Source organism: Manihot esculenta, chromosome 15 (genome assembly GCF_001659605.2).
Source record: "Manihot esculenta cultivar AM560-2 chromosome 15, M.esculenta_v8, whole genome shotgun sequence".
Classification (NCBI taxonomy): domain Eukaryota; kingdom Viridiplantae; phylum Streptophyta; class Magnoliopsida; order Malpighiales; family Euphorbiaceae; genus Manihot; species Manihot esculenta.
In genome coordinates, this window is record NC_035175.2 from 12619316 (window position 1) to 12646711 (window position 27396).

A 27396-nucleotide genomic window follows, 5' to 3' on the forward strand; every position below is an offset into this window, starting at 1 on the left:
TTTTCTTGGTATAATTAAAGATATTATTCGTATTGGCCAACACACTAAACAATCAAATATTTTTTACTCGTATTTTCTTTATTTATTATGATCGAATTTTTTTATATAAAAAAGAAGGTTAAACAACTTGATACCATTACATTCAACTATTTTAATTATTTAAAATGAATTAATCATATGAATGGACAACATGAGTTCACTAAAAATTATAATTGCAAAAAAATTTACAAATTATTATATTAATTTTAATTAGTAGATGACTTTATAAAAAATAATTGTAAAAGATAATTCATCGTTTAGTAACCACATTATTAATATTTTGTTATCTAATATATTAATAAATTAAAATGATGATTAATAGATAATAAATCTAATTTAATTATGGATATTAATTAATAAACTCAAGTGTATATAAAATGATTTTAGCAACCACTAAATAAATGTTTAAATGTACATTCACATATTCATTATGCACACATCTTAATATAAATATCTAAGTAAATAAATATTAAATTCATATATTAAATATTAATAATAATTTTTTTCTAACAAAATCGAGCTCAATTAAAGTCTAATAAATTCATGTAACAATGTAAATGTAGTCCATACAAATTAATTTATAAAACGCTGTCGTTTTCTTTTATAAATATATATATATATATTATTTATGCAACCACCACTGGCACTTGGCACGGCTGTTATTAGTTCAAAACATTTTGTTTATCCAAACGATGTCGTTTGTATGTTCTCTAGTGACTATTTAACGAGCCGAAACCATTACACGTTGTAAATAATGGAACTCCAAGAAAGATAATAAAACCCAGCCCAAAACCTAAAACCCTGAAAATTTTCCAGTTCAACGAAACCCAATAGCAAGAAGAACGATGAAGTAAAGCAAAGGAGACGGCTAAGGAGAGGAGGGAGATCTTTCAACAGAGTAAATGTTTGCTGCGAGGAATGTTCACAGGCACTGCTTTAAGACACTCTCTTCTCTCTTATTTTCCAGTTCCTGCAGGTATTGGGAAGCTTCCAAAGTTCATCTCTTTAGTGTCATTTTTCTTAGTATCGGAGATTTTCTGGTTTCCCTTCAATTTATCTAATTTTTGGTTTATCAGTTATTGATTAGATTGTTGGCAGCGTGGTGGGAACTTTTACATGATGAAGTATGATTGAATTTGGTTCCTTAAATTGCAGAAATGCCATGTTAGTAAAGGATTTAGGTCCAAAGCTCACCTGCATCGATGTGATTCCACCAAATAGTACTTGTGAATACTGGTTTCCTCTAATTTCCCCATTGAATCATCCCTTCAATATTGGAGGGTGCCGCGGAATGTCTACTCCGAGAGGAAGGAGCATGAGAGGCAGGGTGGAAAGACGGATGCAAAAAGAATCTGGTAAAACAGTTAGAGAGATTCGGAGAGCAAAAAAATTGAAGAAGAAACTGATGACTGATGAGGAGAGGCTCATTTACAACCTCAAGAGAGTATGCTTCTTTGCTTAACTTGTAGTTATGAAGTTTATATATGATAGTAGTATTGTTCCATGATCAGCAACTGATTTCTTAATCTTGTTACTCAGTGTAATGGGATGGACTTAGACTTGTGATTGTTAGCTGAATGCTTGAGACTTGATGGTGAGATAATGAGAAATGTGGTTGTGTTGGATTTATCATTGTAAAGAAGGGATTCGTGCTTCTTTTTAGTGACTGCAACTCCTTATCTGGGGCTACTCTTTTTTCATTTGAATCATTTCACCGGGAAGGAAGAGTATTTGGTTACAATTTTAAGTGATCTTTGAATAGTGTACTTGTTTTTATGTCTATTTTACGACATAAAGTCTGTCAACCAGAATTATGCCACGATTTAGAGTCCAAGTATAGTTCTGGTTAAGCACACAACATAGTGTAGATTGAGAAACTAAATGAAATACTTTTAGCTGCACAAAATTTTTACTCTTTTTCAAGCATCATTTAAAGATCTATGCTTCAGAAGTTTATTGTGAGGAATGAGGTGCTGAGAATTGAGATCAAACCAAACTTTCCAACTTGTGTAACATAATGCTGCCACTCCATTTATCTGCAGGTTAATTCCTCCTTGCCACAGTGCATGTGCAACTATGTAATGATGACTGCTCATGAGAATGCAGGGAACAATTTGCTTAGTCTGTATCTCTCTAAATTGAAAATTAAAATGGTCTTCTATTGTTAAATTAGTTATTGCTAAAGCTAAAAGAGTCATATAAGTTACAATTGACAAAGCCTTGGGTGGTCAAGAATTCCAAAGATTGCAAATGCTTATCTTCTAGAATCTAGGTTAAGCTGTGCGCATAGCTATAGCCTAAAATTATACATGGATGATGGCATAATATACATGAATATTAGAATCTTTAAAGACCCTTGAGAACTCTTAAACAACATAGGAGTAAACTGCTGGTGATTAAAAATTTCTTTCTGCAACATAGTTTAAGCTAGGAGCTCTTTCTCTTCAGCTTTTTTTTTCCTTTTTTTGAACATCAACTTGCCCAATACTTTTCATTCTCCATTATTGTTCATTCTGACAGTTTTGTAATGTTTATTCTCTGCAATTCTTCTTAAGCTAGGAGCTCATTCTGTTCATTCTTTTTTCATTCATGCTGACAAATTTTTAAAGAAAATGATTATGCTCTGCAATGGTGACTCTTGGGAAAAAGTTTAGCAAGTATCTCTGGGTTAAGCATGTTGTCACTCTTTGATGGTAACCTCCATTTTATGGTTGATTGTAATGCTATAAGTATTACTCTTATTATATTTATTATTGTTATTATTATTATCTCTTTTTCAGCTTACAAAAATTTGTGAATTACTGTTTCCAATTTAATCAATGCAGGCAAAGAAGAAAGTTGCATTGCTCCTACAAAAGCTCAAGAAATATGAACTACCAGAGCTGCCACCCCCTGTGCATGACCCTGAGCTGTTGACACCAGAGCAGCTTCAGGCATATAAGAAGATTGGGTTCAGGAATAAAAATTATGTTCCTGTCGGTGTTCGTGGAGTCTTTGGAGGTGTTGTCCAGAATATGCATCTTCATTGGAAGTTTCATGAGACTGTGCAAGTATGCTGTGACAACTTCCCCAAAGAAAAAATAAAGGAAATGGCCACCATGCTAGCAAGACTGAGTGGTGGCGTTGTAATAAATGTTCATAACGTGAAGACAATTATCATGTTCCGGGGCAGAAATTATCGCCAACCAAAAAATTTGATACCTATTAACACTCTCACAAAAAGAAAGGTGAGTGATCATTTTCCCCCTTTTCTTTTGGTGTATTTTGGCCTCTGTTTTCTTATGGATTTTGCAAAAGATGAGGTTGCATATTGCAGTCTATTGCATGCTGCCTGCTTGGTTTAGATCATAATTGTGGTTTCATCATTGGGATTGGAACAATTGGCAGCTGAGCTCTGTTAAGAAAAAGGGGGAAATGTTGTGCTATTATTTGTTGGTGACACTATAGTTGAGATGTAGGATTTTTCCTTCTGCTCCAAAGCTATTCCTATTAAAGTTTGTGGATTATGACATGCTGAATTTTTGCAGGCATTATTTAAAGCCAGATTTGAGCAAGCTCTTGAATCTCAGAAGTTAAACATCAAGAAAATAGAACAGCAGCTCCGGCGAATGGGTGTAAACCCAGAGGATCCAGTTGCCATGGCTAGCATCCAGAGAGTGGCTTCCACATTCTTCAATGCTATTGACAAGAAGGAAGGAACTCCTTATGTCTTTCAAGGGGAACAACAGCCAATATTACATCTGAGTGATAATTTGGAACATCAAGAACCCGTTGCTGATAGTGACCAGGAGGACTTGGACAAGTTTATAGCTGAAATAGAGGATGCTGCAGATAGAGAGTGGGCTGCAGAAGAAGCTGCAGAGCAAGAAGAATTGGGCAAGATTAGGTATTGGAATAAAGAAGATTTTGGTGGAAGGATTAGAAGATCAGAGATGCATAGAAATGAAGTTACTGATGGAGAGGATAGAGGAGCAAGGTGCTGGAAAACTGCGCATGAGAAGAAGAGGAGTGCTGATAGAGATGATGATAGTGACATGTCTGAGAAAAATGATCAGTGGGATTCTGATGATGCTGGGGATGATCTTGAGAGCGATGCTGATGATTTCAATGCAGCTCACCGTGTTCACAGTAGAACTAGAGATGTTCACAGGAAGCAGGATGGGTTTGGTAGAGCCTATAATTTTAAGGGTTCCAGAAGAAATGCAGGAGCTAAATTCGAAGAAAAGGTGGTTGAAGAAGATTCTGAACCAGAGAGTATGTTAAGTGATCTTGACAATGCAATGCATGAATCAGATTCTGAGGAAGAACATGAACTGAGAGAATCAAGAGCAGAGGCAAGTCGTAGCTTTCAGAGCAAGAGATACAAATCAGAAGATATGTTGAGTGATCTCGACAATGCAATGTGGGAATCAAATTATGAGCATGATAATGAGTCGAGGGCATCAAGCATGGAAGCAAGTCATAATTTCCAGAGCAGCAGTGATGAAGAAGAGGATATTTATCCCATGAATAGAAATGAGATTGGGGTGAATGATAACTTGAGGAGAAAGACTGTTCTGGAAGATTCGGGGTCCAAAGATGCGTTTGGCGATTCAGAATTTGCAACGTGGGAATCAGATACTGGAGAAGACTTCGGAGCAGGCACTGAAGGGAAACACAGTAGTGTGACCAGAGATGAAAATGAGGATTTTCGCCGGAAGCATGGAGGGAATCATAAGAAGACACCAAAAGAGGTGGATGAGAATTGGGATAGTGATTAGCTCAGTACTTGAGGGAGCCACCTCCATTCCATGTCAAGTCACTCAAGCTGAGTAAATTAAACTTTTTTATTCAATTGAAAGCAGAGTTTATTTTACTTGAACCCCACTAATGCCTAAGATTTTTGCATACTTGCATCTTTGGGGAAGAAAGCAATGCAGAAGGTGCAGTAGCTGTTAAAAAGAGAGAAAAAATGAATAGCGTCTGAACATTCAGTGGAAGAATGAATAATTCGATTGTCCCATTTCTTGAAGCATCTGTAGCAATTTTATTGTGCTGAATCATTGAATCCTGTGTTCCCATATAGCTGAAGGTTGAAATAGTTATTTCATGATGAGTCCTGACCTGAATTACGCAATTGGACAACTTTATTTATTATTACTTATTTTCATAAAATTCCATCTTGTTATTTCTGGATTTGAATATAAAGCCTTCCAAAACTTTTACTCCCATGCTTAAATCGGAAGCCTGAGAAATGTGTCAAATTTGCTGTAGAGAGAAATCTTGAACGTGAGTTTATCAACCATTTTTATATTTATTTAGAGTGATCAATTAGATTCACTTATGTAAATGGACAATAATTTATAGTACTATTAAAAATTATCTTCTTGTATTTTTGTTTATTTCTAAAGAGCTATTCAATGGGGTGGGATAAGGTAGAGCAGATTTCTATGAGGAAGTTAAGAAGAAAATATTAACAATCATCCTTCAGTTGAACCACTGACACTTGAAATTTAGGGGATTTTGTTGTTGAGTTCTTGGCGTGAAATAGATCTTTTCCTCTCAAAATTTTATGATAAAACATGTTTACTTGTAGAAAGAGGTAATATGTGGATATATTTAAAAATAAATAACAAGACATTCAATCAAGTAGGTTTAAGTTTTAATAATAAAATTAAAGGGTTTTGTTGTTGAGTTCTTGACCAGAAGTTGATGAATGTCTTTTATTTATTTAGTGGACAAAAGAATGTGTTCAATTTATTTAATGAGAAGTGAGATAATGTTTCTGAGGATGCTTCAGTCTCTTTTATCTCCTTGTGTTGATAAAGAGACTTGTGGTTATAGCAGCAACGGATGGCTGAGCTTCAGAGAGAAGTTATTTTTATCTTGATAGTTTTTTTTTTTTTTTCGTTTCACTCAATATGTGTTAATAATAATTTTAGAGAGAATTATTATCTGATTCTTAAATGTTTAAAGAATTAATTAATTCTTTCTTATTTTAAAATTATCAATTAAAATATTTTCATATTTTATAAAATTAAATTTTTTAATCTTTTAATAAATTATTTTAGTCTTAATTAAATAGACTAAATAATATGAATATTTAAAATTATAAAAATTAAATAATATTTATAATTAAAATTATAAAAACTAAACCGTCTAAATTTTTCAAGAAAAAAAAAAAAAAAGAAACCAAAATTTTAACTTTGTAATGGAAAATTACTTTTGCCAGCATTGCTATGAAAGTAATGAATCTCTCCCTGCTTTGTATGCTCATTCATGATAGATCATAGGTGAAGCTTCCATGGGTGGATGTACCTTAAGAGGTGTTGAATACTATAAAGCTGTAACCAACAGTTCAACTATGAATACTGATTATATGTTAAATTAATCTGCCACACCAGCAAAAGGCAGTATGCATCTCTACCATACCCATAAAAAGCTAGTCCTCACAAGAATTATCCCCTGCAAACATTGGACCTGCCTCCAAAATGGAAGAAATCCAAGCTTTATCCCAACAACACTGTAAAGGATGGCATGGATTTGTTGAATACATGGCATAGCAGCACCATCATCATTTGGTGTGACTCATGCAGTCCTTTTTGGTGCAAAGAACAATATGCACCTCCATCAATTACAAAACAATCCTTACTTTCCAATAAGCTTCACAGTTCAGCCATGTTCACGCTGGCAGTTACCGGGCAAGAGATATTTGTACTTGTCAGCATTATTCAGTAAATAAGAAGGAAGGTGAACTGCTGAGTAAGAATGAGGAATAGGACCCATTTTCCCTATGATCTCCTTAAATGTGTATTCCTCCGGAAGCATGTCAAATAGGTCAGTTCCTTTGCATATCACTTCTTGAATCCTTTTGGGATTCAAGTAATGAGAGAATCTCACCCGGTCGTAATGGCTGTAAGCTTTCATCTTAAATATGAAGTCGCTAATGTAGCGGAAGCAAAAGCTGCAATGCCAACCAGCATCTGATAAGAGGATATCTGCCTGTCGATAATGCGCGTATCTAGTTTTCCCTGACCGGTAATTGTGAACTGAAGCTCGCCAGCTCTTGCTATCAACATAATACTCCAAGGAGTACAAGTAATTTCTCAGCTGAAGATGAAGGATAGGTGGGATGTTATCACACCACCTTAAGAGATTAATTGTATGGGCACTAGGGATCTCATCAACATCAGACATTATCAACAAATCATCATCTTCTATACCTGCTATTCTAATGAGCTGGTCTAATGTTACTCGCTGATACGCCTCTTCCACAAAGGGGTTTTCCCCTTTCCTAAATCTCCCCCCAATTGTCCCGTAAGTCAAACGGGACTCTACGAATTCAAACTTATCCCGATTATTAGCAAAGAGAGATGGTTTAGGTAGGCCAGTGAATGTTGAGTTTGATTCAAGAAGTACAAACTGGGTTATGTAAGGATACAATTCCTTCCATCGAATCCTAAGAATATCTACTTCATTACTGAATAGAACTGCATCAAAAACTCGTCTTGGCGATTCACGAATCTCCCACCCGTGAAGTTTGCAAAGCGTCTCCATTGAAACATTCTCATGATAGTAGTGAGGAATTATCTGGAAGGGCTTTGGAGGAGATTCCCATAATGGTCTCAGGAAATAGGAGATCTTCTGGCCATGCAAACACAATCCAAAAATTCCTAATGGAACAACCACGAACAAGAATATACAAGTCTTGACATCCAACCCTCTCAGTATACACTTGAGCCTTGACATGCTTAAAGCTGCAGGGGAGGCCTGCTGCAAAATTAAAACAAAAATTTCCTAAGACACCAAGAGCAAACAAATCTTATTGCATCACAACATATCATCAAAATAAACTTGCTGAAACATTATTCAAAATACACATCCAATCATCACAGCTTTAACAGTATAATTCAAATATCTTAGAATTACAGTTCAGCTAGTTTTAGTTGAACCATCAAGGCTAGCATGGAACTGTATGAAGCAGAAGCAAACTAGAGTTTAATGGGACATTAGAAAAGCACATTTATAAGCAGAATTTCAATTGACTCTCAAAATAAATAATCTGAGTGTCCCTCCTAGGCAACTGCTGCCTAGAAATAAACTAAACCAAAGCTTATGGTAATACCACAGGAGCAAAAATTTCAATTCAGATGCAAAATCAGTAACCTCAAGCTCAAAAGCCAAATGCATTTGACGTACTGCATTGTGATAACAAGTTCAGCGAATCTCAGAAATAGATAAATTGAAAAAGATGAGGAAAAAAAAAAGGATTGAGGGGAAGAGTAAAACAGAACCACGTAAAAGTTCATTAGCTCAACTATTAAGAAATCAAAGCTATCAGCCAACTTCAAGAGTTTAAGGAATCATAAAAGCAATCCCCACAATTTTCATATGCTGAAGATTTTCTTAAAAATCCCATTAGCGTTAATCAAAGATAGATTAAAATAACAGCATCCGTTATCTCAAAACTTGAAAACAAAGCCAATACAAACGAACAGAGAAAAAAAAAATCAAAAGCTTACCTGGCCACAAACGTCTTCGCAAATATCATCTGTCTTCTTCGAACTGTAATACCCATCAGACATGATTACCACCACCAAAATTTTCTACGATCAAGTTGTACTTCCACTCTAAAAATTGAAAAAAATAAAATAAAAAATACAAATGCTCAATCAAATTCTCCGTTTAAACTCCTCACTCTCAAAGCAAAATTGAGAGAGATACCTCAGAACCCAGATGAAACAACTTTCACCCCTCTTCAACCAGCACCCTCAAACACGAATCCAATAGAAAAATCCGGCAACTGCAATCCCACAAAATCCCCACAATCCCTCTTCTTCCGTCTCTCCCTCTCTCTCTTTCTCTCTGGCTTGTGGTTTGTGTTGTGCACAATCACCAGATAAAAAACTGTATCTTTCCGAGAAAAATTGGAAAAAAACCAACTGATATATATAGAGAGAAGCATGTACACAGACAAACCACTACTCAAATATAGCAGCTCACCCTCATAAATCCCATTATTTTTATTCCTCATTATTAATTCCTCCTCATCTGAAAAAATCATTCCATGCCCCACATTCACCGTCGGATCGGTTCCACGCACCTTGATCCAACGGCTGATATTATTTTCACACGGATATTACTATGTGAGTGGGAGCTTTCCACTGCCTCCAGCTAGGATTGGTGCTGATCTGGCAGTTTCACAGGGCAGTTGTTAGCATATTCCATTACAAGGAGCCGTTTTCCTTTTTTTAAAAAAAAATATATTATTAACGTTAATACCAGTAATATTAGAAAGTTACTAATTTGACCTTGAGTTTATCGACTAAGGAGGCTGGAAATGAGGGGTAAGGTCGGTAAATTAGTAGAAAAAGGGAAATAGCTTTTTGGGTTTTTTTCTTTAAATTTAATTAAAGAAATAAATATAAAAACTTTTAGATTGCTAATGGGTGGAGAGTTACTAATGAGTAAATAAGGATAATTTCGGTTTTGGAAAGTTTAAAGTTTTTTCCTAATTTGATTCTTAATTAGTTGATTATGTTGTGATGTTCATTTATTTAATCCAATTATATTGATTTCAATCCCTTATTTATTGTTGAACTAATGATGATTATTTTTTTAATTTATAAAAAATTAATAGAGAAAAAAATATATAATTTTATTAATTTTTTATTCTAAAATCTATAATTTAATTTATATCAAAATAATACGTATAATATCATATCGTTAAAAAAATAATAATATTTAAATCAAATTTTAAAATAAAAATAGTAAAATTATAGTATATTTTTTATATTTTTATTTTTTAATTAATAGTTATATTTTAATTGATATATCCATATTTTTGATAGTGTTAAAAAATTAACACTATTTGCTAATATTAGTGATATCCTAAGATCTAAATGAGAGTAAATTTAAGATATATATTTATGAATTTAGTTCCATTGGCTCATGCTTTTATTTTTTTATCATTTTTTCTTTTACTCAATAATGATGTAAAACTGCAGTTTTAGACTTGTATATTATGTTATTATCACGCGGAACCGTACGTATGGATATACGGTTTATTTTCTATCGTCAGACGGTCATTTAATTCTCTCCGACGCTATGTAAACACAATTCCAAATGTATAGAGGTCTTTTTTTAATTGGTCTAATTCTGTTTTGTCTGGCTTATTTGTACAAAATCAGAGTGTCGCGCTGGTGGATGGACATAGAACGGATTTTAATAAGGTTATAGTCTGACCTTCCTACATGGACTTAATTATGATCAGAGTATTCGATATCCGGCTTTTCTACATAGTAATTAGAGTATCCGAGACTCAATAGTTATCGAACATGATATAACATGTATTATTTGACACAATTTGAACTATAAAATTTAAAATAAAAATGAGTAAAATACATTTTATATTTTTTTCAAATTAATATTCAATTTTGAGCAGATAAAGTTAATTAATTTTTTTATTTTAAAATATTTATAAAATTTTAAAATTTTTATTAATTAATCATTTTGTGAATTTTAATTATTAAAAATTAAAAAAAATTAAAATACTTTTAATAAAAACGTAATAAGAGACGGTATTTTAAAGAATGAAATTTTTTTTCCTATTTTAAAATATAATTATAATAATTAATTAGTAGATTTTTAAAAGATTAAGTATATATTTTAATATATTTTTAAAAACTAATCAATTAATTAACAAGATTTTGTACGAAAAAACTAAATAGTAATATTTTGAATTTATTTTTAGTATTCAATTGTCATTATATAGGAAATATACATTTAATTTAGGAATTAAAAAAAAAAAAAGTCTCCAATCATCTGAAAAAAAAAATATTTTTTTTGTTTCCTTTTGAATAATATATAAATACTTCCTTGATAGCTCAGTCCATTAAAATTGTGCTTGGAATTCTCACTTCCCTTGACTTATGATTTTTGTCAATTTGCCATGACAAATACTCATTGGACAGACTCAAAATAAGTCATTCATTAATTTATCTTTCCACAATTTTTTTTTAAATAATTCTACTCTTTTAAAATAATAAGTGGAGTGGATTACAAAGACAACTCATGAACATAGCTTTCAAGCAATGTTTTTTTATGACATTAGACTAAAATGATATTATAGATTTTTTTTTTCATATTGCAATTTAACAAAAAAAATTTTTAAAAAATTATAAGAGTAATAAATTAAAAGATTATTGTTTTTATAAAAAATATTAATTAATTAAGTTTATTAGATGAATGTTTTAATTCAATCAAACGGTGTTAAATTGTATTAATAATATTCTTTTCTTAAATGCCTTATTAAGTATATAAGAAGTTAAGTATATGAAAAATAATTTTTGTATGCAATTTTTAAGATGATGTATTTTAAAAATTAAAATTTATAGACAATAAATTCACATAAAAATAAATAAAAATTTATATATTTATATTTTAAATATGTCATAACTCGGATCTGAGTAAAGATTTCTCATGGTCCAAAAGTGTAAATCAGAAGTCCGATGATTGGTTGGAAATTTGGAATTGTTTGGTTCGCGGTTGGTCTGATTTGCTACATTTTTGTTAAGTTAGTTTCGGCCTTTAAGACATTTTTGTCCATTTCATGCCGAAGTTTGGTACCCTGCCAACTCCTAAACTTGTCAGGGTCTTTTTGTCTTTTTCGCTTTTGGCATTTCTTTTTCTCGTGCACGACATTTCCCTTGGATTTCCACCCTAATAAACTCCGGATAATGCGAAATCAAACCAGACGATAATAGTTAGAGGGTTGAATTATTAAATAATTTATATTTATCTTAAATTAAAATATATATTATTTTAGTCTATGAATATCAAAAATATTTTCATTTTTAAGCTGCACTGAAAAAATAAAGTATCTGAATTTTTAATTTAATCAAATTTATTCATTAATTTTCTTAATTAGTAAAAAAATTAAATTAAATTAAATAATTTTTAATTAAAAATAATTATTAAACAAAATTAATTACTAAAAATTCATATATTAAATTTAAATTAAACTTATCTTATTTTAAAAATTAACTTAAAAGGAGAAAATGCTCAATATCAATGGAACTTTGATATAATATTAAATTTAGATTAGACGTTAATTTAAAAAGAGAGTAATTTATCTTATCTCAGAAATTCAACCTAATAAATCATATTTAAATTAATTATATTTGTAATTACTAATAAATAATTTTTATATATTATATAAATAATAATATTTTAAATTTAAAAAATTAATAAAAATAATTAGAGTAATTATGATTTTAATATAATTACACGTATTATTTTATTTATTAATTAATATAATTAATTTAATTTAACTTTTTTATTAATTAATTTAATTTAACTTTTTTATTAAAATTAAAGTAAAATAATTAAAATTTTAAAAAAATAAAAATTAAATAAAAAATTAATATTATATTTTTAAATTAATTTAATTCAATTAATTAATCGATAGTTAACAAAATCTCCCTTTTATTATATTTCACCATTGTTCTATTCTAAAGCTATAATGATCTGAGAGAAGATGACTTACACTTGTCACAAAGGAAAAAATACATCTAAAAGAGAAAATAAAACTTGTTCGGCAACAACTTAAAAAATAATATTTATTATTTTTAATTGATCGAACTACTGATATTTAAAAATCGGAAGAGATGAAAAATTATTTATAATAACTATTATTAAAACAGTTACTCGCTTCTAAATTTAAAGCTTTGATGCTAAATCCAACATTTACTGGGCTTGTAGGCCCTGGTTCTGTGGGTCCGAGCCCAATCCTTTGAAGCCCAGTTCCAGCTTCACGTCGCAGTAGTAGTCTCTAATTCGACGTCAAAAGCTCGATCTCCCTCTCTCTATCTGACGCTCTCTCCACGTGAGGTAAACTTTCAACTTCCCTGCAATTTCTCTCTCTCTCTCTCTCTCCTCTTCAATCTCGACCATCGTTAGGGATCTTAAATTTTACTAAGATTGTTTAGTTCAGCTAAAGCCCTAATCGTCCACTGTTGTGAATTTGTTTTAGTTTCTATCTGATTGGTTCTAGGTGTTCAGCCGCTATTACGCTTACCTAGCAAGATGGATTTGGCTTCTCGTTACAAGGTGATCATTTCTCAATCTCGTTTTGATTGCCACTGTTAGATGATTGATGCAAATTGAAGTGTCTGTTGCTGTTATATTTTCTAAGTTCTTTCTGGAATTGGACTTCTATGTATAGTTGAATCACTACTCGATTACGTTATGTTGTATGGTACTATTCGTCTTTTTTGGACTATAACGCAATGTGTTTTCTGGAGCTGATTAATTAATTGCTTATAGTCATTTGGATGATTTTTTTTAGAGTAATTTTAGTTTGAGGTTTCACGTTCATATCTGGGTGATAAATTAACAAATTATTGGTGACAGGGGGTCGTTGGGCTTGTTTTTGGCAATGAGAATTCTGCTTCAAATGAGGATAGGTAAACTACAGTTGTATTTTGCTGTTTGCCATTTTTGAGGTTAAAGAATGCATCAATGGAGGTTCACCGAGTACTGGCTGTAGCTACCTATACATGATTATGTTTGTTGGGATTGAGAAACATAGTCAATGATCACAGCATTCTGTGGCTCTATTCTTAAAATTATTTTCTTGTAAGCAAGAGCAAAAATTAAAGAAATTTTGGAATGATGACGTCAGTAACTTCTAAGATGGCTGTGTTAATTAGTCTCAACTCTAATTAAAAGTTAAGTTTCTGGAAATGGAGTTCTTCAGAATTTCTCATGTCGATGCTTTTACTGTGAACTGTTTTAATATATGAATTATTTGTTGCAATAAAAAAATGTTTTAATCTATTGCTTCAACTCAACTTAGTGTAAAAACATGGCTTATTGATTATTGCTTAAAAAAAAGATAAAATCAACATCATCCTTGCTATATCTGTAAAGGAAAGTCTCTGATGGATTTGGATAACCTAATTGGGATTTTGATTTCGTCACAATTTAGTGAGACTGTCATTGTGTCTCAGGCACATATGCATATGGATGATAGGTGGTCACGTATTGGAGTCTAAGAAAATTTTGGGAGGCATTTAATCTATATCTCTCAGTTTATTCTTGCAGCTAGCTATGCTGGCCAATCTTAACAATTGCAATAACTCACAGTCAATAATTCTAAAATTTTTTCTGCTTGATACACATTAGATTTGTGCCTTCTTTCTCCATAGCAGTACTTTTGCTGTTTGACATTAGTTTTTAATGGGTTATAAGAAGCTTTTCTTATTTATTTTTATTATTTTCTTGATGGTTCATGGTACTGATTTCCATTCCATTCGTTTTTAATATAACTAATCTTCTTTATCACCTTAAATCAACAGCTATGTTGAGCGGTTGCTCGATCGAATAAGCAATGGTGTTCTGGCAGAGGACAGGAGGACTGCCATGACTGAGCTTCAAGCTATTGTGGCAGAAAGTAATGCTGCACAGCTAGCATTTGGAGCAATGGGCAAGTGCTTTTATAATTATGAAAACTGAGCTTAGTTTTGGCTCATTATTGTCATTCATTGCTTGGCTTGTTTACTATCTTGCAGGATTTCCAGTACTTGTGGGTGTCTTAAAGGAGGAAAGAGATGACATTGAAATGGTTTCCAATTCTCTCATTTCTTTTCTTTTCAATTTTTTCCTTCACTGTCCCTTCTAAGTTTTTATGGAGGAGAACCAAAAAAAAAGTTTTGTTCTTCAGAATCATCAGTATGTAAAATATCTGGGTCTTGTATTCCTCTAAATCCTAATGCTATCTATCTTGCTTTACCTTTCCATTTCGGAGATTTTATTTATGTCATCTGTGTAAATGGTCATTCCTTTCGGATCTTCTATTGATATTTACAGATTTTTCTTCTTAACCACTGTATTACATACTGAAAATGATGGTGCATAGTGCAGATTCGGGGTGCCCTAGAAGCTCTTGTGAGTGCTCTAACACCTATTGATCATGCAAGAGGGCCAAAGAATGAGGTCCAACCAGCTTTAATGAATACGGATTTGCTTTCTCGAGATGCAGAAAATATTTCCCTGCTTCTAAGCTTATTGGTGAGATTTCTCTGTACATTTTTGAAACTGCATATATAATTTGTTTTTACACATCTAACTAGAGAACATTTTTATTATTGTTTCTTTTTGGCAATTTGGCAGTCAGAAGAGGATTTCTATGTACGGTATTATACTCTTCAACTTTTGACTGCCCTTCTCACAAATTCTCCAAATAGGTATGAATTTATAGCAATTCTTTTCCTTCTTTACCAATACATGTATATTGCATTTCCTCAGATATGCTGGAAAGAAATTTCTGAGTTCTTTTTCAGGTTGCAGGAAGCCATTCTAACCATTCCTCGTGGTATTACTCGGCTCATGGATATGCTTATGGATCGAGAGGTGGAAGTACTTTTCATTAATGACCATTTCTTAATTAGAAATTTAATTATTGTAGGATTTCTTCTTAGAGTACAACGTCTCAAGCATGCTTGAGGTTTTGCAGTACAAATCTCCAGTCAGTATAAGCCCTTTACATATGAATATTTTATCATGGGGAAATCTATTAAGTGTGTTTTACTTATATTATTTTTATTTCTTTAATGAAATCTTAAACAGGAAAATTTTAGATTGCTATTAAGAGTTTGGTCTCAAATCATTATATTTGCTAATTATTGTTCATCTCTTCTATAAAGTATTGATGGATTCCCTTGTAGGTTATAAGAAATGAGGCCTTATTGCTTCTTACCTACCTGACTAGAGAAGCTGAGGTGAAGCTTTTTTTTTCTCCTACCAATCCATCTATTACATCTATATTTTTTTTTTAATCTCTTCCCTCTCTTTTTCATTCTTGAATTTTGAGCCTGCTTGAGTGATGTTCTCACTAACCAATTTTGGTTGATAATCTTAGGAGATCCAAAAAATTGTGGTCTTTGAGGGTGCATTTGAGAAAATTTTTAGCATTATCAAAGAGGAAGGAGGTTCAGAAGGTGGTGTTGTTGTGCAGGTGATTTTCTTTCCACTTAATTTTATAGTTTGGATGCTGCTAGATCACCTGTCCCTGTGGAGTACGCTTCTTAACCATTTATATATATCTTGAATGTTTTTGCACAATCACAATTTTAAAGTTTCGATGTATACTTTTTCTGGTGGAATCCATTCTCTTTTCAAATTTCATCACATTGGGTTAAGTGATTACTTAGCCAGCTTTCTTTATGTATACAAATTTACGATTTATGCTTTGGTAACTGGACTCAATTGTCAATACATCTGTCAGAACCATGAATGGGCTTTGATTCTGGTATCTGTCAACTGCTTTGATCAGGAAATGGACTGAAGAGAATTTCCTTGACATAGAGCATATTGAAATTTATTGCAAATTTAAAAATCATCTTTAAAAAGTGGTGTCAAATTTGTGAGGATGCATATTCTACTGGTATATTTTCTTTAGCAGGTTACCGAAATTGAACACCAGTGTACCTGTTATGGACTGGGGACTCAACAGTAGCGCTATTATTTCTTTTCATGTTGCTAACGAGTTGGGAGAAAGTTTTCAGAATATTATTTACTGAAATTTGGTCTGAATATTTTATTGTTACTGCTTCCTTTCCTCCTTAAATATAGACAGAGGAGAGGTGAAACTTTTACTGGAGTAGATGAAAATGACCTTTTGTTCTTCAAGTCAAATTCAAAACGCCCTTTCCTGTTGGAGTGGAATATGCGAACTTATTGCTAAAATACCTTTATATTTGTTGCTGCCCAGGACTGTCTTGAATTATTGAACAATCTTCTCCGTAACAATTCTTCTAATCAGGTATGTAGCTTCTAATGCTATTCATGCAAACATTCTTATCCGCTGCTAATATGAAACTCTGTGGTTTAGATACTACTTAGGGAGACAATGGGCTTTGATCCCTTGATATCAATTTTGAAGCTACGAGGAAGTACTTACAGTTTCACCCAACAGAAGGTTAGATACTCCAAGGTTCACTCTTTTGAATTGTTTCAATAGATTGACATTTTGATATGCTGTAGATATTTAAGTGTGCTAGTGCACAAATCTTACTGATGAACCTTTTGTTCCACAATAAAAACCTTGCCAGTAGACAATCAATCTTCTCAGTGCATTGGAAACTATTAATCTGTTAATGATGGGGGGTTCAGAGGCTGATCCTGGAAAAGACACAAACAAGCTGACAAATAAAACAGTCCTGGTTCAGGTTTGTTACAAGATGATATTGGCACCTAGCATTGGAGATGTGATAGTGATTTTATCCTGAAGTCATGTTGGATTGTCTTGTAGAAGAAGATTTTAGATTATCTTCTACTGCTTGGTGTTGAAAGCCAATGGGCTCCCATTGCTGTACGTTGTGGGGTAAGACATCTTTCTTAAATCTTATTACCCGTTTTTTATCAATTATAGGCGGCAGCAACTTTAGCCATGTCATCTAAATAAGACTTGAAGAAGCTTTAAACTTGGAGTTTCGGTCAGATAATTCCCATCCTATGGCCTATTGGATGAACTTTCTCAGTTCACCCGAAATTGGATCAGTCCAATTCTTGATTATTTGTCTATATGTATTTGACTATTTTTTCCTAAATTAAATTAATGTTCCATGAACAATTATTAAGGTTTATTCATTTACAACAATTTCTTTGGTAGGCACTGCGATGTACTGGTAATTTGATTGCTGGACATCCCAAGAATCTTGATGCTCTTGCGACCAAAGTTCTTGGTGAGGAGCCACAAGTAGAACCTGCTCTGAATTCCATTCTTCGGATCATTTTGCGGACATCAAGCATGCAAGAGTTCATTGCAGCTGATCATGTTTTTAAGAGTTTTTGTGAGGTAAATTCAAGTAGTCCCTCTTTGAACTCATCATTTTCTATGTTGGTGTAATTATTGAATATCTGAAACCCGTTAGTTTCTGAACATGTAAAATCTGGGATAGGATAGTTCTACCTATTTTCACATATTTTATTCGTTCTGATGACTGATCGAGTAATTCAAAGATTTAATTGGGACATTCTTCATATTTGTTCAGAGAAATTCTGATAATCAAACAATGTTAGCATCCACATTAATTCCTCAACCACATTCAATGAATGATGCTCCCATAGAGGAGGACATTAACATGTCTTTTGGAAGGTTGGTTGGTTTATGATTTTTTTTAATTGATTAGTCTAATTTCAACCTGGACAGGTGCAAGTTTTATTGCTTAATTGAATGTTTTCTTGATAATCTGCAACAGCATGCTATTACATGGTCTTACTTTGAGCGAAAGCGATGGGGATCTTGAGGTAATATTTTGATATTTCATAATAATATTTGAAAATTTTTTTTGAAGTAGTTGGTTTTTCTCATAAAAGTGTACTGTGACTTGCAAATATTGATGTGGAATGAATAGAACCTGAGATTTATCTCTTTATGTTTCACGCATGAAAACGGCTTATTTTGAAGTGCAGACCTGTTGCAGGGCTGCTAGTGTACTCAGTCATGTCCTTAAGGACAATATCCAGTGCAAGGAAAGGGTATGCAATCTTATTTCTTTCTCTTATCTGTTTGTAGATGAATATGGCATGACAATGTATTAATATTGTTGGGAAGCAAACACTACAAGAAGCTACATGCAATACTATGTCCTGTCATCCTTGTTTTCATCATTTAGATGCATTTAATTATATATTTTTGTAACAAATATTTTAACTATTTACAATTAGTATTTCTTTGCTTCTTTTCACAAAGCAATGATCTTTTCTCTATCTACCTTCTTCAATATCTGCTAATGTAAGTTTTTTTTTTCTTTGCCATTATATGCATCACTTAAATATGTCATACAGATGAATGAAACATTGATCTTCTATTTTGTTATTTCTAACTGAGGGCATAAGAGATGGTTAAAAACGCTTTCAATCAAAACATTCAGAAGTCAGAAGTGTGTTTCATTCTTAGTCAGCTAAAATTTGTCCATGCAATCATGTAGTATCCATGTCATGATTGCATGTTCTTGTAACAGGCTTTAGATGTAAACTATTTGTTATTGTTTATAGCGTGTGAATGCGACTGGTAAGCTGGCGAGCAATTTTAACTTTTGATCTTATTTGTCAATGACAAATTGTAATGTGAATGCAATATGGTAATGGCTTTTGTTTTTCTTTTCTATTTTTTTAATAATAACCAAAATTGACAAGAATTGGAGTTCTCAAAGAAAAATCTCCCATATTTTTCAAGATTATCTAATTTTAGGGAAAGGTTTACAGGTTCTACGAATTGAGCTTGAGTCACCACTGCAATCCTTAGGATCTGCAGAACCACTAATGCACCGTATGGTGAAGTACTTGGCTCTTGCCTCCAACATGAAAAACAAAGATGGAAAATCAAGTCCAACCGGGAAATTATATTTTCAACCACTTATTTTAAAATTGCTGATCACTTGGATGGCTGACTGTTCCAATGCAGTTCAGTGCTTCTTGGATTCACGTCCCCATCTAACATATCTCCTTGAGTTGGTGTCAAATCCATCTGCAACTGTGTGCATACGGGGCTTGGCTGCAGTGCTATTGGGAGAGTGTGTTATTTACAACAAGTCGGGTGAAAGCGGAAAGGATGCATTTACTGTAGTTGATGCCATGAGCCAGAAAGTTGGCCTTACGTCATACTTTCTTAAGCTTGAAGAAATGATAGGAAGTTCCATTTTCTCCTGTGCAAAGCCAGCGGAGCCTCATAAACCATTGACAAGATCTGTTGCAGCTAGCATGGAAGAGATTGAAGATGTTGATGAGCAGGATTCCTCTGATCACAAGAATGAGGATCATCCGATTCTCTCATCAATATTTGATGTCTCTTTTATTAACTTTGTCAAGAGGGTGGAGACAGATATCAGAGAGACTATTGCAGATATATACAGTCGTCCAAAAAGTGAGGTGGCAGTTGTGCCTGCTGAATTGGATCAGAAGAGTGGAGAAAGTGATAAAGACTACATCAAGCGGCTGAAATCATTTGTGGAGAAGCAATGCTCTGAGATACAGGTGTGTTCTGCTAGTTGTGTCTTAAATCACTTGTAAATACTTGTGCACTGCTCTTCCAGTTTCCAGTTTTGAAATGAAATAGGTTTGCATCATTAGTTATAAGACACATATTGCCTGCGGGGGGAGAAAACTTTGGGAAATATTAATTGAAAAGAAAGAAGTGACGCCTCTAGTATCTCTTTTGGATGAAAATTGTCATGGATGATGCACCCATCAAATTGTTATAAATAAAGGCTCCAAAGAACACAAAAGGAAGAATGTTATGAACTGCAATTATGTTTTTAACAGATTCAGATAGGAAATTGAGTTGAGCTGAAAAACTGCTGTTACTGATAAGTGTACTTTTATTCCCTTGTGCTTTACTGCTCTGTCCCACTGTCTTTATGTTGGGTTTATAGAATTGATCTTGTGGTTTCATGGGTCAGAACCTGTTTTCGAGAATATCATTTTGTTCCCAAGTCATTTGTTATGCTCACTTGATCATTCTTATATTTCATTTGCAGTGAGGCATAGTAAATTGCCTTTACTGGAACTGCAATTCTTACTTTCAAGGCACCGCCTGGCATGTCCTGGTCATCTTAGATGTCATTCAATTCTGTCATAGTGTGGCTTGGGATAGGCTAGCCATTACTATCTCTGGGAAGAATTTTAACCGAAGATATCAAGCTATACTAATTTCATGATTTGTACTTTTCTGATTCAGAATCTTCTTGGTCGGAATGCAACTTTGGCAGAGGAACTGGCCAAGATAGGTGGGATTGGCTCTTCCCAAGCTGAACAGAGGGCAAGGGGCTCAGAAAGAGTGCAAGCTGAAACGCTCCGGAGAGATCTTCAGGAAGCTTCTCAAAGGATAGAGATGCTCAAAGCAGAGAAGGCCAAAATTGAATCTGAGGCATCCATGTACCAGAATTTAGCTGGGAAGATGGAGTCTGATCTAAAGAGCCTTTCTGATGCTTACAACAGCCTTGAACAGGCCAACTTCCATCTAGAAAAGGAGGTAAAAGCTTTGAAGAATGGTGGAGCATCAATAGTTCCAGATATTGAGGAAATAAAGGCAGAAGCTAGGGAAGAAGCCCAGAAGGAGAGTGAAGCAGAACTGAACGACTTGTTAGTGTGCCTTGGTCAAGAACAGAATAAGGTGGAAAAGCTGAGTGCAAGGCTGTTGGAGCTAGGGGAGGATGTAGATAAACTGCTTGAAGATATCGGAGATGATATGGGGCTGCCTGAAAATGACGACGAGGAAGACTAATCAAGCACTTTTATAATGGTTTTAAGTCATTGTTTTTTCTTATGTTGACTCCGGTTTTGTACATTTATGGGTGAATTGTACAGGAGTCGTTAAGTTATTTTCTTGTGATAATTTGAACCTTTGAATCAAACTGTTCTTGTATAATTGGATTTAATTTATCATTTCATGTAGAATCGCTACATGGTCCTTTTTGTCAGAACTTTCATTGAGGATGTTAACTTTCATTGTGCATTTAACATCCTCGGTACTGAAAAGCAGTGCTTGTAGAAGTATAAAGGAGCATTCTGTCTCATTATTCTGGCTTTGTACAAAGGCATTAGGAATTTGATAGACGGAACATTGAACCCAACGATGTAATCCACAACCACGATTACATCCGCCGCGCTCGCCACCTTCCTTTTTTGGGTACATTAATAATGGAAGATTTCAGTCATTGACAAATTTCAGGTTTTCTTTAAAAAAACATTAGTTACATCTAAAATCTAAATTAGTAAATAAAGCAACTCTATGTTTTTTGAAAATAAATAACGCAATTTTATTAGAGTTGTAATGATTGAATGATAATAGGCAAAGTGTACTTTCAAGTTTCACTGCGAGCTTAAGGGATTTCAAAAAATTTTAATTTTATTTGTTTTTAATCTTATTTGTTTAATAAAACAATGTTGGTGACTGTTTTATAATCAGATAGTTTGTGAGTCTGTGGACTGCTTCATAATCAGATAACTTGTGGGTTTCGCATTTATTTTTCTCGAATCGTCTTTCTAGCACATGTCTCCTCGAGAGGTAGTTCTTAAATGTGGCAAAGTTTGCTTGCAGGGTGAGATTTTTAACCTTAAAATTCCTTGAATATTAGAGATGGTATGTTTATTTCTCTCTGATCTTATCTTTGAATTTCTTTAACATCCTATTTTATTACCCTACAATTTATTTTTTGCTCTCTTAAATCACTGATCTAATTGATCATCAATTTTTATTTTGACATCAATAGGCAATATACAATTCACCTATTATATTACGGCGTTAATAGACATTAATTTAATTATTACTATTAAAATGATTATGCATTAATGTATCAATAGGTAATATACGATTCACCCAGATATTCTATAAAATTAATGCATTAATCATTTTATTTAATTTATTACTATTAAAATGATTTTTTTAATAATTTTTTGAAGTTTTCTCAATTTTTATAATCTTTGCCATTTTTTGTGAGCTTGTAACTCATTGTTTGAATGAAAAAAGAAAAAACCTCCGAAACGGATAATCTTAGCAATTTGCTTGATTGCATCTTTATGCCGTTCAAAAAGGAAAAAAAAAGCAATTTGCTTGATTGGGTAGCCTGTCAAGTCTTCTACGACTCTCAAAAGCGAACTATCAGCTACATATATACGCCTGCACGTCAATTGTACTTGGTCTCTCTAAAGAGAAATCAGTCCTCCAATTCAATTACAGTGATCTACAATGGCTGAGCAATCCAAGACGATAGAGCACAAGGCATTCGCCCGTGTTGGCCTTCTGGGGAACCCAAGCGACGTTTACTATGGTCGTACCATCTCTTTCAGCCTCGGCAACTTTTGGGCCACCGTTCAATTGCAGCCCTCCGATGATCTCGTCATCAACCCCCATCCTAAACACGATCTCGTCCAATTCTCTTCCCTCGATCACTTGGTCTCTTTCTCTGTCTCTGTTTATTCCAATGGGATTTGTTTGATTTTTGTTTGTTCATTTTATGTAGTGTGGATTGATTGTTGCACTTTTTATAGGTGAATCGGTTGCAAAGTGAAGGCTACTATGGAGGAGTGCGATTGCTGATGGCGATTTGTAGGGTTTTCCATAAGCATTGTAAAGAGAACCAGATTAATCTTCATAGCGGGAATTTCACTCTTTCTTATGATACTAACATTCCTCGTCAGGTACATACATTTTGGCAATTTTCATTCTTCTGTGTTACTGAAATTCATGGTAGATCTACACTCTGATGCTAGAAAGCTTAAATTATTTTGAGGATTTGGACCCAATCATCAATCCCTGCGATTTAATTTTGGATGTATGAATTGTGTGAAAAATGAACATTGTTTCCTTTTTTCCCCCTTCAATGCCTGCACGCACAACATAGGGCTTAAGTTAAAAGTTTGACATTTCAGACAGGGCTTTCAGGTTCTAGTGCTATTGTAACTGCGGCCTTGAACTGCCTTCTCGATTTCTACAAAGTCCGTCATTTGATCAAAGTTGAAATCAGACCTAAACTGGTTCTTAGCGCTGAGCAAGAACTTGGAATTGTTGCTGGCCTACAAGATCGAGTGGCCCAGGTCTATGGAGGCCTCGTTAATATGGTAAGTGATGCTAATCTAGAAATCCACATAACTCCTGTACAAGTATTTTGACTGATGCATGCTATGAACTCTTCTGCAGGATTTTTCTAAGGAAAATATGGATAAGTTAGGGCATGGCATCTACACTCCCATGGATATTTGTCTTCTTCCACCTCTCCATCTCATCTATGCGGAGAATCCAAGTGATTCTGGGAAGGTTAGTATTGCATATTGTGTTTCCTTTTCAAATCTACCATTCTTTTAAATATTTATTTATTAGAGTTAACGTAGCTGCCTGCAAATTTTTCATATTACATTCTTAACTCAGATTATGTGCTCCAGTCTGGGCACCCTTCCAATATGTGTGAGCTTTTCAGAATGGTAGCTGGTGAGCTGCATTTTAACAATCTATTTAAATGCAGGTACATAGTACGGTTCGGCAGAGGTGGCTTAGTGGTGACAAATTTATTATATCATCTATGGAAAAAGTTGCAGAGATAGCCTTAGAAGGACGAACTGCAATTCTTAACAAAGACTATGCCAAACTTGCAGACCTGATGAATCGTAATTTTGACCTTCGGAGGTGATTAATTCTGCTTTTGATGAGTTTAGCTTCATATTGTTGTAGCTTTTAGGGTTACAAATTCATATGATTAGGTGGCATTTCGAAGTATAAATTGAGATTTGATAATGCTGTGCTCTGGAAATTGCAGACAAAAACTGATCTGATATTATTGTATAATTTTGTGTTTTCACCAGACATACTGGTTGGATTATGCTTCATGTAGTTCAAGTATGAATTGCTGGTCGTATATATGATAATAACTTCATTTCTTCAAGGGCAGAGTGCAAAAATGTGATATTTGGTTTGAGCAATTTTGAAGTAGGATATTGTTGTTTGGGTCCTGCAAAACCATATCTTATGATTAAGTTTGTTAGCCAAATTCGGACACTTCAACACTGCGGCTTGGCTATATACAAGATATTTCTTTGTCAAATCCCAAACTGCGTGACCCAAGATATTTCTTTGTCAAATCCCAAATTAGGACACTTCAACAATGTTAGGGTGTTTGGACAATTTCTAATGGGCTTAACCACAAGATATTTCTTTGTCAAATCCCAAACTGCGTGACCCAATTTGAAGTGTCTCAAACTAAGGGTACTTTTTTTGTACTTGCCCATTCATTGAAATCCTTTAATGTATTTGTATTTATAAAGAGAAAAATTATAGGTAGTTCATCATCAATGTTACTGATGTTATGCAGGCTTCATCCAAATTACTTAGCAGGGTTTCATGCATTTGTTTTGCATTCTTAAGAAATAAACGGCTCCTATGATTTTCCGAGATGGTTTCTATTGTTACTGACCTATCTGGCAAACAATAATTTGCAGGAGCATGTTTGGGGATGATGTTCTTGGTGCTCTAAACATAGAAATGGTAGAGGTGGCCCGAAGGGTAGGAGCTGCTTCAAAATTTACAGGCAGTGGAGGAGCTGTTGTTGTATACTGCCCTGAGGGGCCTTCTCAAGTAAAGCTTCTAGAGGATGCTTGCCAAAAAGCTGGGTTTGTCATTCAACCTGTGCAAGTTGTTCCCTCACTCCTTAACGAAGTTGATCTGAAGACCCTTTCATAAATAGGAACGTTTTAAGACCAGAAATCTGGTCTGTTTCCCTTTTAATACAACACAGTAACTTCATCTCCTCCATTTGATAATGACCTTTCTCCCAAAGCCATTATGAACCTTCATTGTTGCTACATATTCCATTTATTTGAATCTTCTGATTAAGTTCCTTGCTATCTGAATGTGACTGAGAATTATACAGTTTTTCCTTGGAAAATTTTATATGTGCAAATGCCATTTGGAAGTATTATTTCATTATCGTGAGCAAACTAACATCATTATCGTTTGCAGACTGAGCGAAGGGGCGAACTGTGATGAAATCCTACAGGAATAGGTGAATTGGGCATAAAGGCCTGACTCATTTATTACCGGGTCCACTTTAAATTAGCTCATGCTTAGAATTCTAGATATGCATAACTACGTGGGACTGCAGAGACTGCATGGATGTAGTTACCAAACATGATTAGAACTCTACTTAGAAACTTCAAAGGTTCAGCAATTCTAGTGCTTAACGTAGGAATAGCCCTTGGGTGAAACAGACAATTTAACAAAAGGAAAGCAAAGACCATAACAAGGAGTAGGTGATCAGAGCTCAAGTCCAATTCTCCCAATAGCTTCATTTTCCAAGCGTAGGAGAGAGAAACTAGGACAATTTAAAAGAAAAAAAAAAACTTCGGTTTTCTCACAATTTCATTTGTCCATGCGAGAATTTGGTCATTCACGGACCTTGAAAATATTAGCAAAAGCTATTAGTGAAAAGAATTCCTTATTTTTTATGTTATGCTTAGAGAGCAAATCACAGCAACCAATATATTGCCCAGACCACCAAGGATAACTAGTGAAATATAATATAATTAATTATTTTATTGAATTTTAATAAAATATTCAATTGCACTATATTCCATTGCACTCTATCAAAGAATAAAAGTCCAAATAAACTCTTATAAGAATCAAAATTTAACTTTTTATACTGGTGGAAATTTCAGGATTAACCTCCATTGTCTTTTTGCTTGACATGTTGGGATTATCGAAGAAAAATGAAACAATGAAGTTGCAAATGGGCTTTTGCCAACCTCTTGAAGCACCAGTATGTACACTGATATGCTTTAAGAGAGTAGACACCCCTAAATCCATGTCTCATACTCCCTTCAGAAACAGAAACCGGTGAGACACTTAAACTCCAGACCCACAGGTGAAGCTCCTTGTGACTCGTCACAACACTTTCTTTCCTTCTAGGACTACCACCAGTAGAGCAAAGGGGCAGTCATTTCTCCCACCTCTTTTCTTCCCAATCTTCAATATGCCCTCATCAAATGCGCAAAAGCAAATAGAAACTGATACATAATTAACCACTCATCGCCTTCTCTTTGAAGGTATGCCACGGGGAAATTTTAAAGGGTGCTCGAGTCCGCCACATTGCCTTCTGGTTTAGAGTAGAAGCTTTGATTTTTCTTTTCCATTGTAAAAATAAGACAAATCTAACCGACTGTTCTTAAACCGCTAATTAGTTCCATCATTTTTTTTTCACAGTAAATCTTTTGGGTGACAGCTATATTAAGAATCATCCATTATGGCTATTATTTTATTATTATTTACCTATTAAAATGTGCAAAATATAATGCATAACATGGCTAAACATTTTCTTCCTTTTCAATTTTAACTTTCCTTTTGCATTATCAACGTCAATAACAATAAGAAAAAATATAAAAAACATATCATTTAATTTTTTAAAATTTTTACGATTCATAAATTAAATTACAAATTTTAAAATAAAAATAATATGATATATTTTTATATTTTTTTAATTAATAATTATATTTTATTTATTACATTAATATTTTTTGCAACATTTAAAAATTATTATTATTTATTAATAATATAATATATAAACTATTATTTTAATAGTAAAAATAAATAAAATTACATAATCTTTTTTTATATTTTTTTCCAACCATAAAATGTAAAACCCGTTTTCCCTTTCATTTAGCCATGTATTGCAATAGCTCCTTCACAATAACTTTGAAAGAAAGTGGAAAATAAATCAAGTCCAAGTAATTCAAAATTCCCGATGCTTCCCGAGAAATCTCTATACATGGCTTTCAAAATTCAAAGGAGTGCCCTTGTTCAGTGTTGAGTAACAGAGACAGAGAGAG

At 33.5% G+C, this 27396-nt stretch overlaps 4 protein-coding genes across 12 annotated transcripts; 3 read left to right on the forward strand and 1 right to left on the reverse strand.

Annotated features, from left to right (window-relative positions):
• The first annotated feature begins 780 nt into the window (after positions 1-780).
• On the forward strand, positions 781-5243 carry LOC110601957 (CRM-domain containing factor CFM9, mitochondrial). 4 transcript variants are annotated; one of them, XM_021739374.2, is made up of 5 exons: positions 781-1015; positions 1195-1483; positions 2865-3266; positions 3567-4583; positions 4656-5243. In XM_021739374.2, the coding sequence occupies exons 1-5, from the start codon at positions 942-944 to the stop codon at positions 4797-4799; spliced, it is 1926 nt and encodes a 641-aa protein (XP_021595066.1). In that variant the 5' UTR covers positions 781-941; the 3' UTR covers positions 4800-5243. The 4 variants fall into 4 exon arrangements, with proteins under 4 accessions (XP_021595066.1, XP_021595065.1, XP_043807354.1 ...); XM_021739373.2 differs by having other exon boundaries at positions 3567-5243; XM_043951419.1 differs by having other exon boundaries at positions 802-1015; positions 1116-1483; positions 3567-5243.
• Positions 5244-6301: 1058 nt separating this feature from the next.
• Positions 6302-9025, reverse strand: LOC110601042. Of its 5 annotated transcripts, none has more exons than XM_043950872.1 (3): positions 8743-9025; positions 8541-8648; positions 6302-7788 (listed from the first exon to the last, which is right to left on the reverse strand). In XM_043950872.1, the coding sequence occupies exons 2-3, from the start codon at positions 8601-8603 to the stop codon at positions 6691-6693; spliced, it is 1161 nt and encodes a 386-aa protein (XP_043806807.1). In that variant the 5' UTR covers positions 8604-8648; positions 8743-9025; the 3' UTR covers positions 6302-6690. The 5 variants fall into 5 exon arrangements, with proteins under 5 accessions (XP_043806807.1, XP_021593722.1, XP_043806809.1 ...); XM_021738030.2 differs by having other exon boundaries at positions 6302-7791; XM_043950874.1 differs by having other exon boundaries at positions 8541-8583; positions 8743-9016.
• A 3829-nt stretch (positions 9026-12854) lies between these two features.
• LOC110601303 (golgin candidate 6) lies at positions 12855-21506 on the forward strand. 2 transcript variants are annotated; one of them, XM_021738392.2, is made up of 20 exons: positions 12855-12909; positions 13052-13128; positions 13432-13484; positions 14379-14506; positions 14592-14644; positions 14944-15090; positions 15193-15266; positions 15363-15432; positions 15747-15800; positions 15941-16036; positions 16793-16843; positions 16913-16999; positions 17136-17249; positions 17333-17404; positions 17693-17878; positions 18075-18178; positions 18282-18330; positions 18496-18561; positions 19291-20058; positions 20762-21506. In XM_021738392.2, exons 2-20 carry the CDS (start codon positions 13105-13107, stop codon positions 21305-21307), a joined length of 2742 nt encoding a protein of 913 aa, XP_021594084.1. In that variant the 5' UTR covers positions 12855-12909; positions 13052-13104; the 3' UTR covers positions 21308-21506. The 2 variants fall into 2 exon arrangements, with proteins under 2 accessions (XP_021594084.1, XP_021594085.1); XM_021738393.2 differs by having other exon boundaries at positions 12870-12909; positions 13073-13128.
• A 1026-nt stretch (positions 21507-22532) lies between these two features.
• On the forward strand, positions 22533-25419 carry LOC110600787 (glucuronokinase 1). Its single transcript, XM_021737654.2, has 6 exons — positions 22533-22978; positions 23074-23223; positions 23455-23643; positions 23723-23839; positions 24045-24205; positions 25015-25419. Exons 1-6 carry the CDS (start codon positions 22772-22774, stop codon positions 25253-25255), a joined length of 1065 nt encoding a protein of 354 aa, XP_021593346.1. The 5' UTR covers positions 22533-22771; the 3' UTR covers positions 25256-25419.
• Positions 25420-27396: the final 1977 nt, after the last annotated feature.

Coding starts and splice junctions, on each gene's coding strand:
- LOC110601957 (XM_021739373.2), top strand. CDS start 942: ATGTTTGCTGCGAGGAATGTTCACAGGCACTGCTTTAAGACACTCTCT. Junction 1,016..1,194: donor TTATTTTCCAGTTCCTGCAG/GTATTGGGAAGC, acceptor CTTAAATTGCAG/AAATGCCATGTTAGTAAAGG. Junction 1,484..2,864: donor TCATTTACAACCTCAAGAGA/GTATGCTTCTTT, acceptor TAATCAATGCAG/GCAAAGAAGAAAGTTGCATT.
- LOC110601042 (XM_021738030.2), bottom strand. CDS start 8,603: ATGTCTGATGGGTATTACAGTTCGAAGAAGACAGATGATATTTGCGAA. Junction 7,792..8,540: donor GCGAAGACGTTTGTGGCCAG/GTAAGCTTTTGA, acceptor TTAATTTTGCAG/CAGGCCTCCCCTGCAGCTTT.
- LOC110601303 (XM_021738392.2), top strand. CDS start 13,105: ATGGATTTGGCTTCTCGTTACAAG. Junction 13,129..13,431: donor ATTTGGCTTCTCGTTACAAG/GTGATCATTTCT, acceptor TATTGGTGACAG/GGGGTCGTTGGGCTTGTTTT. Junction 18,179..18,281: donor ATTAACATGTCTTTTGGAAG/GTTGGTTGGTTT, acceptor AATCTGCAACAG/CATGCTATTACATGGTCTTA.
- LOC110600787 (XM_021737654.2), top strand. CDS start 22,772: ATGGCTGAGCAATCCAAGACGATAGAGCACAAGGCATTCGCCCGTGTT. Junction 22,979..23,073: donor TCTCTTCCCTCGATCACTTG/GTCTCTTTCTCT, acceptor CACTTTTTATAG/GTGAATCGGTTGCAAAGTGA. Junction 23,644..23,722: donor ATGGAGGCCTCGTTAATATG/GTAAGTGATGCT, acceptor ACTCTTCTGCAG/GATTTTTCTAAGGAAAATAT.